This window comes from Zerene cesonia, chromosome 15 (genome assembly GCF_012273895.1).
Source record: "Zerene cesonia ecotype Mississippi chromosome 15, Zerene_cesonia_1.1, whole genome shotgun sequence".
Taxonomy (NCBI): Eukaryota; Metazoa; Arthropoda; class Insecta; order Lepidoptera; family Pieridae; genus Zerene; species Zerene cesonia.
Genome location: NC_052116.1, coordinates 1,595,214 through 1,606,938, shown reverse-complemented (window position 1 = coordinate 1,606,938; position 11,725 = coordinate 1,595,214). Strand labels below are relative to the sequence as shown.

Below are 11,725 nucleotides of genomic sequence, written 5' to 3'. Positions count from 1 at the left end.
AGGAAAACAGGTTTTTACTTGTCTTATTCCAGCGAACGCGCCCCCGACAAGCATGCATTTCGCGCCGAATATTCGGCGCTTCGGCCGACAGCGATGCTGAATATTCGGTATTCGGTATTCGGCCAATCAACTATTCGTGGCATCTCTAGTTAAAACTCGGTCATATTTTATTTTGAAGAATTTAATTAGAATGTACGTAACGCGTGAGCGAAGTACCGGGCGCGGCCTTTAGCCTATTAAATCAATAAATAGTATACACTAAAATTCACTAACCAAAATCTTCCTGGTTATAGCTCGCTTATCCAGGACAAAAAAAAGTATCATTATAAATGCGAAAGTTTGTAAGGATGTGTGTGTTTGTTGCTCTTTCACGCAGAAACTACTGAACCGATTGGAATCAAATTTAGTACGTAGACAGCTGGACAACTGGAATAACTTTTTATCCCGATATTCCTACGAGATACGGACTTGTGCAGGTGAAACCGCGGGGCGGAGCTAGTCTTCCATAAATAAAAAAAAAACAGTAGAGATAGCATGTGGGATACGTGAAAGGAAAGACATTAATTTCATCATTGTATTTTCAATAACGATAGAATATTTTATTTCTCATTTTAACACTAATAAGAGATACATTTATGTACGTCACTTAAGTAATTGTTCAGTGTTTGTAATTAAAATTAAAGAGAATCTATACAAACATAAAATATAGTCCATTAAGTACAAAACATTGTATTGAAACATTAATTTTGTAGCGGGTGTATGGTTTTGTAACAATAAAAAAGCACATATAAAGATTTCATCCATGTGTGAGTTCATTGAAATTTACTCGCACAAATATAAATTTTAAAAGCACAACCGTCTGTAGGAACTCAAAAACAAAGACGTAAATTAACAACATAGTTATATTATAGGTATTTAATTTTTTCTTAAGTCAAATTATATACATCATTTTTTTATAAATAGATACGAGAGCAAGAACCGTTTTCCTTATTAAATATTAATCAAAGGCAATCTCCATTTAAAGCGTTAACGTACATTTTTATCAACACGATCTTTTATTAATATTCTTACGAAAATAGTACGATAATAATTCCATCTTATTCTCACAGTAAAGCGTGAGCGATAACATGGAATTACAATATTTTAGTATATTATTTTAATAAAAATACAATTTATACATCACAAATGTATAAAGAATGTTGGTATTAGGTACTTTCTTAAAAAATTACGTATTAACATAACGTAATATAATTTTTTTTTACAATTTTCCCCCTTGTAATGTTTATAGATAAACAGGTCTATATTTTTTATTAAAATTCATCGTTATATTAATGAAATTGAAAACATTTAGGCCTCTAAAATCGTTCTAGACATTCAGTATAATGCCGAAATCATGATTATCATATATATAAATAGTTGCAACATTAAATAGACGACACCTATACGAATGTTAAATAATGCATAACAACACGAAGGTCTGTCAATTTACGTATAATAATAATCAATGACACATGTCATTTTTATATACGCTTACACAATAGACACATATACAATTGGAATTAAATGGAATGTCTTACGTACGTGAAGTTTTCGCCATTGCTGCAACATTGGAATTTTTAAGTATGTAGGTACTTTAGCGATATTTTTTTGGCTATTGTCTAAGGGGAATTACAAAAGTATTATTTAATGATTTTAACAAATTTTGTACGTATGGAATTAATTTAAATGATGAGAAAGAAGTTTGTTAAATAAGTATCTACAAACTACTGTTTATTTCGTTGTTGTGTGTATCTATTATATAACAAAAATATGTAATCACATCTTACAAATTTTAATATATGGGATTTTACTTGAACGTACCAGTCTCTGTTAATTTTATTTTACATCACGTAAAATCAGCCATTTCATTAATATCCTAGGCTCATATTTTTTGTTAATATATTAAACGATAGGGCTTTATATTGTTGTAGTAAATTTAACAGTTCAGTAAAGTCAACCCAACCTAGGCTATTAATGAAATAACTGATTTAGTCAGTTTGCTGCGACATGTATCTATTTTTATTGGTCTGAGGTGTACACATAAGTTGAGTTTTTGTTTCCTTATTTATATATACGTGGTATACGTAACATTTAACAATATTATAATCAATCTCAAATTGAAACCAAAAACTTCAGTAAATTATTTTCATTACGCAATATTGAAACAACGCTTCAACTTTTATTTCCGCTACGACAGTCGTTTCGCGCCAAATTGCACACAGATAAAATCAGACAGAGTAATCAAAGTCCACAGAGTAATAATATCACAAGAAGCGCCACAAACGCTATGGGCTAACATGGAGGTATTCGGCGACGAACACTCGCAGGATTTTGTTTAAATTGTCGATGGTGTTGAAGTCTAACGCGTTGATGTTGTCATCGGCTGTGTGCCACACGCTTGGGAACGGGTTCGGAATAAGATGCAAGATGTCTACATCTGTAAACATTTCAGTAATAATGTAATTAGGACATAAAAAAAAGTTCTGATACACACGTTGCAATAGATTTTTTTTGTGTTTGGAGATATTATTTTTTTATGAATATGAATATTAAATTTTAAAATTTGAATTGATTAAGTAATCACAGTGGTTGAAATTCGAAGACGTACATAATACTACTAATTTAACTTAGATATCTACAATCATATCACAAGTTATGAATTAATCGCCAAATGGCCTTACTGAAGGTATACGAGAGAAAAAAACGTACCAGGGGTGAAGTGGGGAGGACAGAAGGTATTTATGAGGTAGAAGGTAAGTATTTATGACAAAAATAAATTAAACCATCAATGATTATTATTTTTTTTATATTACAGCGTTAAAAATAAATCTTTGTATATATTAAAAAAAAATTGTGTGGTATAAACCATTCGTGTTTTTTTAATCCAATAAAGAATTTACATATAAATAAAAAAAAATAATATCATACAACGAATCCATTTCACCATTCGATAATTAGCCTTTATACCGTAAAACGTCATTTAACGCTTCAAATAGTTGACATAAAATCTTTTATGTATTTCTAAATCTCCCGCTGATAGCGAACTCTCAAATTTTCTGCGCTGATAACAAAATGTCGATATATAAAACATTACGTTATCAACTGCGAATAACATTGTAGCGATAAAATGGACAATTTTCTCGATTCAATGTTCTAGATTTCCCACTCTTGTATAGATTTTTATGGTCTCACAACTAGCGTTACGCCCCATGCTACGCTTGCGTAACAAAAAATCCTATAGGAATGAGGTGTGTCACTATTAACTATCTGACGTGAAGATAATATATGTATAGAATAGTAAGGATACATCACATACGCATCTTTATTATATCCTTCGCTGCTTATATAAAGTGATAATAAATAATGTTATAATATAATTTTCAAGGCATTTACTCTAGGTATGAGTTAATTTGCATGCAACGTGACTCGTAGTTTCAGCTATATAACATGTTGATTTATGTTACAGTTTCGCTCGCACGCCCTTTAACAATCCTTTTTAATAAAAGCTCCATCAATTATTTAATAAAACCTATTTGGCCTTCACTAACAATCCATTAAAAAATCATGTGATATATTTACACCAATTCATTGAAATACATTGCAAAAAACAGACAGACAAACATAGTTGCATTCGCATTTATAATACTAAATCAAACTCAAGCATTTTGTGCATTCTACTAGACTTCATATAGAAGCACTTTTGAATCTTCATATTATTACGGATTAGCTAGTTAAAAGCATGTATGGATTATGATTACAAGTTATTCTTGTAATCATAATCCTCATAATATATGATGAATATAATACGGATAATGATTAATAGAATACAAACGGGTTGCCTGGAAGAGATCACTCTTTAGTGATAAGGTCGCCATCTGTGCTGGTCTAGTTCTAAGTCTATTACTTTTAAGGTTTATTTGTATACCAGCACAATAAAGTGTTAAATAAATAATAAAAAATAAATAAATAAATAAATAAACTCACCCCTCCTCATGAATGGAACATGATCATCTTCAATGAACGAATTCGAACTGGCCAGTTTGAAATACGTCTGTTCCGGTTTCCCCTGCGAATATCCGGTCAGCTGTTTCAACTCGCCCAGCCGCTGTTCAGCGCTCGCCAGGCGCACGTACCAGCGCTCAGTCGTTTTGAAGTAGCTGTAGAACGCCGGGTCCGGTGTACCGAGCAGATCTAGGAGCACCAACACGTCCTGCAATTCGAATTTGGAATATCGATTCGATTGCAAATTCATTGTGATTTGAATTTTGTCGGATTTCAAAGGAGGTAATGTATATCGAACGTTATAATGTATTCAGACACATTTTTAAATGCAACATCGAATATGAAAGTTTTAAATATGAATAATAAATGCAATTCTATATATTTATTACTTGTTATATACATTCTGATAAAAATTGTTTTAGTGTAAAACGCAATACATAAAAATTTAAAACCAATATTAAAATGAACTTCCTCATTTAAAAATGAATAAAATAAACATAGACAATACCTACAGATAAAACAGATAGTTGTTTCATCAATAGATATTCCAATAAATGACATCAGTTATTATCACACATATCTAAAAGGATAGTACGTGTGCACAGCCAACATACCATTCTCTGCAAATGATTCGCGCCGTCTTTGTAATGCATGTCGTTCCACGTGCTCGCCAAATGTCGTGCACCATAAATGGAGTCCTTCGGTCCCCAGTGACGGAAGGCCTCCTCTCCATCAAAGAATATGAACATCAGGCTTGGCGAGCTGGTTTTCAATGGGTCTAGTAATGTGGACATGACCTTGGCGAGATTTATCATCATAGCACAAGGCACCGCGGAGTCCGTCGCGCCTGTCGAATCAAGGTCGTTCGTGAGTGGCATGTTTTATGCTTTGTGTTCCTAATTTGTCTATGACATAATGAGTGTTCGTTATTTAACTTCAAGATTTGTGATTTGAAAAGAAATCACAAATCTTGAATAAAGATGTTCAACAAATTAAATTATAAATTAGTGACAAAATATGCGTTGTACCGTTTTTATTTTAACAGCATTTCAATTATAAACATTGGATATGGAAATGCCACCTTTTCATTCACTGCTTAAGCCTTTCTCTAAAACGAATAATACTTAAGTACATTTACAAGGACCCATAGTAACAACAGGGTTATATTTCCTTCTACACTGTCTGTAAAACGTAAGCTAACAAAAAAAAAAAACTAGATACCTTTATTAAATGTTGAATATGAAACAGTCGTCGAAATCATTAAAATTAAATTAAACTTTATTTCCCATGACACACATTATGAAAGAATATTTGTTCCAACATTAACTATATACAAAGTAAATGGTGATCGCTCTACTTAAACATAACGTATCGTTCAATCGAATAAATAACGTTTTCTTGTTAGGAATGATTTCACGCAGAGCACCGGCACGTCAACGTATACGTCATTTGACGGAGTCGTGTCGTGAGTCGTTACGTGGTCTAAGGCACGAGCTACGCGAAAAACAATACACGCGGTATTTTTTTGAATTCATTTGATTTATTTATTTTCTTTTCAGATTTCTTCAGATTGTTCATTATTATTATAATTATTAACCAACTAGCTGCGCCTCGCGGTTTCACCCGCGTAAGTACGAATCCCGCAGGAATATCGGGATAAAAAGTTGCCTATATGTTATTCCAGTTGTCCAGCTGTCTACGTACCAAAGTAGCTTTTGCGTGAAAGAGCAAACAAACGCACACACATCCTTACAAACTTTCGCATTTATAATATTAGTAGGATAGTAGGATTAGTGATAGTCACAAACGCCGCCACGAGAAACGATTTTCAGGGAACGATGTTCAGCGTGTGGGAGCTGCCGACGTGTATCGTGTCTATATAAAATGGATGAAATGTGCAGGAAGCATGACGGTGTTCGCGTTTTGTCGTTGTAATGTAAGTGGCTCGTGTGCGTTCTACCTATGTTAAATTTATACATCAGTCATAAATAACACAAAATGTTAGGTCAAAACAAAATTATATGAGGAAAAAATAAATGAATGGTTTCTTTTTCCAAGTCAGCGAGCGTATTAAATAAAAATAAAGTCGCAGGGGACATACAATAAGCTACCGCCTACGGGGCGTCCGTTTTCTTAACTTTTATAAGAGGCGAAAGGTCAATAGCTATGCCCCAAGCATAGTAAAGTTAGCTAACTAATTTAATTACTTCTACAAAGTTAAAAACGTGACCCATTTTGCGTATCCATCAAATAAATAACGTGTACATTTGGAATCCTACTATCCTACTATCCTATTTCCTACTAATCCTACTTATCCTGCTAATATTATAAATGCGAAAGTTTGTAAGGATGTGTTTGTGTTTGTTGCTCTTTCACGTAAAAACTACTGAACCGATTTCAATAAAATTTAGAGTCGTATTTATACAATTTATTTAGAGTCTAGATATATATACAATTTATTTAGAGTCTAATGTGGGAGTCGAGCACGCTTCGGCACGAATTGGGCCAGCTCGCACCGGGGAAGTACCACACCCCCACAGAAAACCGGCGTGAAATAGTGGCATGCCACTGTGTTTCGTACGGTGAGTGGGGGAGCCGGAGGCCCGTTTCCTTTTCCTCACCCGTCCCAGTCCATTCCTTCTTTCCAGTCGTTAATCTATTCCTTTTCCCTAACCCCAAAAAAGCGGGCAGCGCATTCGCAGAGGCCCTACCTTTGCGAATGTTCATGGGCGGTGGGGATCGCTTACCATCAGGCGAACCACCAGCTCAGTTGCCCGCTATGACATAAAAAAAAAAAAAAAAGAGTAGGTACGTAGACAGCTGGACAACTGGAATAACATATAGGGAACTTTTTATCCCGATATTCCTACGGGATACGGACTTACGCGAGTGAAACCGCGAGGCGCAGCTAGTAATTAATAAATGAATCAACCTTATCAGTCCGTTTTTTCCCACTATTTGAAAATGGACCTTTCCCTAGCAGAATCATCTAATGGCAGCTTCATTCATTTTAGATACAAAAAGAATAGCCTATTTATTGTGGGATCAAGGTTACGAAGATCTTGCGGTTACAAATAGATTTTGAGTGGAAAAATTAGATATCGTAAATTATGAGGATAAATTTAATGAAAAATTTAAAAATTTCTTCCCTAATATTATCCTGCAACGTATTTAAAAACGTTGGTCATTTCTCAATTACTTAGAAATATGCGTTCATCTGTAAACAATCATGAATAGAGTTCTAAAGAGCGATCCAATAATTAAATTTCGAATTAACAATTGTTTACTCTATTACAGATCTTTCAGGAATTCTAAATTCAGTTGGTATTTCTAGTATTTAAATTCAAACTCACCAATAAAAACGTGCTCCCTGGTATACTTGCTATCATAATGACAGGCGAGCACCAAGTACCTATCAGCATTCGGGTTCAACCTGGCAATAATATTCCTAAAGTTCAGGGTGCCAAAGACAGGCGTCTTATCCGGGAACACGTCCTCTGTGACATCCCATCCGAGGCCTTTCATCTCGTTAACGATATAATTGCCGACCTTCTCGTGGTTGGGAGTACCAACAACACGCGGTATCAATATCTCATCGAGGACCTGTCTGAAATGTACTCTGTCTGAAAGCTTTGCCAAGTTCTTTACATCTGCATCCGTCAGATCTTGCGCTTCATGGTAGTTCTGGAACAATATTGAAAAATTTTGTTGGAAGTCTTTAATGTTACAAGTGGGTGCTATAGAAAAGGTCTACTTAAATTATATATATAAACAAATTATAATATATAATATATAAATGTAATTATTTAATTACGACATTGGATTAGATGCGAACGTTAATTTCAATGAGAGCAAACTATCTCCGCTACGACCACTTCCAATTCCGACAAAGAAAATTAAAAACCATCTTAAGTAACCGCATTGTCTTTTCAAAAAATCTGCATCAAATACGATTCTTGTTTTTGGATGTACTTGTCTTTTGTATTTACTTTATTCGTCTTTTTTACGTTACTGAGTAAAATTCATGACATCTCTTCGAAATTATTAGGATATTTTACAAATAGCGAGAAAAAAAAGCATGCCTGATATTTATTGTTGTATGCTGCATCAAAGAGTTGGTAGTTACTATCATAGATAAAAAAAAAGTTTCAATTTCAGTAACTAAAATGAGCATACCAAAAATAACAGGTATTAGGATCAACAGTTTTGAGCTTGAGTTTAGAGAACCTACTAGTTACTACTCCGTACTTCATAGTAGTTTTGTTTTCACAGTACCAAGTAAATATACTAATATACTTAAACCTATTTAAATCAGATGGAAAAAGTAAGTAAGTAAAGAAACGGCAAGATCTCGCATTTATAATGTTTAAATAACGAGTGGTATAAAGGATTTGAAGATGACGCACGATAATCAATCAATCACTCAGATTAAATTCGGAAGACCTTAAGCAAGATTGAAATAACGAATTTTCAACAACGATTTTGAATTATATAATACATTCATGATAATATGATATATACAGCTTACACAAAAAGTCACTATGTCAATTGACAATACTCCAAGGTAAATCCTTGTGCAAGTGAATGTAGGTTTTCTATAGCTGATATATTCTAACCTTAACAAGCCGTAGCGTATTATAAAGAGAAGTTAACAACATTCATTCTTTGTATAATTTATTAATTATTTATGAATCTGATGTTGCCCACAGCTTCGCCCGCGTAGTCAAAATAAATTATCATGGGATTGAAGAGTCTTATCGCAGTAATAAGTATTTTCGTACAAACTTGCGACATCCCTAAAATACCTATAATTTTCTATTACCTACCTCTATACGAAATTTCGAGTTTGTAACACAAAGAACGAAGGACTTTCATACAAACTGTCGGCAGCCCTAGGCGCCTATAACGCAGCCCTATTGCAAAATCTGTTCTTAGTGCGAGTCTGCTAACCACAAACTAACTTCCAACCAAATTTCACCATTATTCTTTCAGCCGCTTTTGATATATCGTGATGAGTGATTGAGTGACCTTTCGCTTTTGTATATATGTATAGATTATACTTAAGAAACCTGCTATTGAGAATAAATTAATAGTCTAGTGCAAGAAATAGAGGCAATAACTCATACAATCAAAAACAATGTCTAATGTTTCCACACACATTCTTATTCTAAAAAACATGGAAGTAGTAAACAAATTAAGTTGAAAGGGAAGGTTTTGATTTTCTGGGGTCCCAAATCAAAGGTTACAAATCATAACCCTAAATAAATCTGTTGCAGTTGGAAGGGCCTTTTTTGCCTCTTTTATAGGCAAAGCTACTGTACCCTGTTTGTATGAGTCTGAGTTGCACATGACTAGTTGCATTCAGAAATTATTTACAGTGCAGGACATTCTAAAGAGTTCTAAGGAGGATTTTCAATGAAAAAATTTCATCAACCCAGGGTGCTGTTTGTGACATATTATACTCAAATATCTAGCCTATACATTATCACAGATTGCAATCCATCAGCACATAAAACTGCAGAAATATATGTTTCATTAACAGGGTAAGAGGAACATCAATACATACTCACAAACTTTCACCTTTATAAAATGACCGAAATAAATAAAAGAATTTCCAAACAACAAGATAACTAGGATTACATCAACTTGATAAATTTAATTCATATTTATAGATATTGATAAATTATTATGTACGAATAAGTTTCTTGCATGTTGTTTTATACTTTCTAATATTATACATGCGAAAGTGGTTGACTCTATGGTTGTCTGTTGCTTCTTCACACATAAAAAAACCACTTAACTGACTTGGATGAAATTTGGTAGCAAAGATAGTGTGAAACCCAGGACACACAAAGCTGTAAGGGCTAGCAATACATATAAAAGTTTTGAGTACTTATCTAACTTATATATACCATATTTTGTTTATAGAATCTTATAATAACTGTGAGGCTACATTTTCAGTTAAATTTTTATTTAATATTGAATATGAATATCTTATTTACAAACTTTATTCAAAGAGGTCATCTTTTGACATTAGATAGATCTAGATAATCAGAATAAGAAAAAAGTAGATTCTATAAAATTAATTGGTCAAAATAAATTGTTACTACCTGTTGATATTTCATAGTAATTACGAAATTATTAAATGTTAATTTAAATAATGAGTTTTATTTTATATTAAATAATGATTTCTTCGTTTAATATAATATAACTGTCCACTACCTTATAACTGTTTAAACATTGTAAACTTATGACCCAATCCTTTCCAATGATAACTCCAATTGGAGATAAAAAAATATCAACAAATGAAATAATCACTTATCATTTGCATGTTATCTCTTCATCCTAAATGACTTAACGCGTTATTTAGAAATATGATTATTTACCAATAATTTCTTACCTTTTCTTGGTAAAATTTCAAAGCGGGTTCATCAGTGTTCACGAATACCACACAAAACACCGTTAGCACAAAAATTGTAAACGCTCTGGCCATTTTTAAACACTGCAATTAATTATTTTTCACGAAACATATGTTGCGAAACACACGTCCTCTTAGCTTCTTCGAATACAAGTTTCTGATTTCTCCCACTTTATTTCGATAAAAGTAGTTTTAACCTTCGAAAGTTTACGCGTTTCACATTCGACCCCAACCGACAGCCCTACCCACTCACTATTTTATTTGACACTGACAAAATATAAATGACAGCGCGTACAACTTATATGTGAACTTGAATGTAGCCATATTCGTCAAATACTTTTTACCACGGTCCCATCAAAAATTAAAATTGGCGGAGTTATTTATTTATTTAAAACGCAAATTGTCACAACAAGTGTTTTTGCTCATCATTTTATGTGTAAATGAAGTTCTGTAATTATAAAAGATAACAAATAGACAAACGTTAGTTAATAAAATCACTTGATTTCCGTGTTAGGCGCGAGTAGAGCACTTACACTCACATACTCAGAATCTAATGCAATTCGCTTATGAAGCCTGCAAAAACTTTTTATACAGAGTTGGAATTGCCTTTAACTTTGCACTTAAAAGGGGTATTGCTTCAAATACGGCAACACTTATTTTCATAGAATAATAGTTGAGCAGAACTTCAATTTAAGTATTATACTACTTTTCCTTAGTAATAATGCAATAAAGCAAGTAGGTACTAAAGTACCTGTGTGTAAACATATTTATAAATATTGGATCATTGCATAACATACCGTAGAAAATCATGATAAAGTTGTGAGCTATTGAAATACAAGGAATCCTGAAATCTTTGCCATTTTATCAACCCCCTTCTGAAAACAATACAACAATAGACAAATATAAATTCCTCTTTAGTACTATCGAAAACATATTTTAAATTAAAATAAACAAATTTGAGTCAGTCTTCAATTTGTCCACCTATTCTATGACCAAGACAATGACGTCACTACGCGAACGTTACCAGGTTACTAACGTCATGAAATGTCTATAGGCTTTTTTACAATTTTATACTTTACCGCTTCAGACATAAGATCAAATTTATTTTTCTTATTATTAGTAAATAAGTTAAGGAACACACAAAATGAATAAAAGTATAGTTTATTTAATATTGCCGCGTCTTGTTTACGTAAAACTTTACCGTGGGCGCCTAATAAGTGTCCGTTACTTTTAAGAAATGAGAAAAGCCTGGGATGCGTATGAAGC

At 33.0% G+C, this 11,725-nt stretch overlaps 1 protein-coding gene across 1 annotated transcript; it reads right to left on the bottom strand.

The window, feature by feature from the left end:
- Window positions 1–565: 565 nt before the first annotated feature.
- LOC119832289 (glutaminyl-peptide cyclotransferase) lies at window positions 566–10,725 on the bottom strand. Its single transcript, XM_038355952.1, has 5 exons — window positions 10,442–10,725; window positions 7,395–7,725; window positions 4,656–4,888; window positions 4,024–4,249; window positions 566–2,476 (listed from the first exon to the last, which is right to left on the bottom strand). Exons 1-5 carry the CDS (start codon window positions 10,532–10,534, stop codon window positions 2,325–2,327), a joined length of 1,035 nt encoding a protein of 344 aa, XP_038211880.1. The 5' UTR covers window positions 10,535–10,725; the 3' UTR covers window positions 566–2,324.
- Between the last annotated feature and the right edge of the window lie 1,000 nt (window positions 10,726–11,725).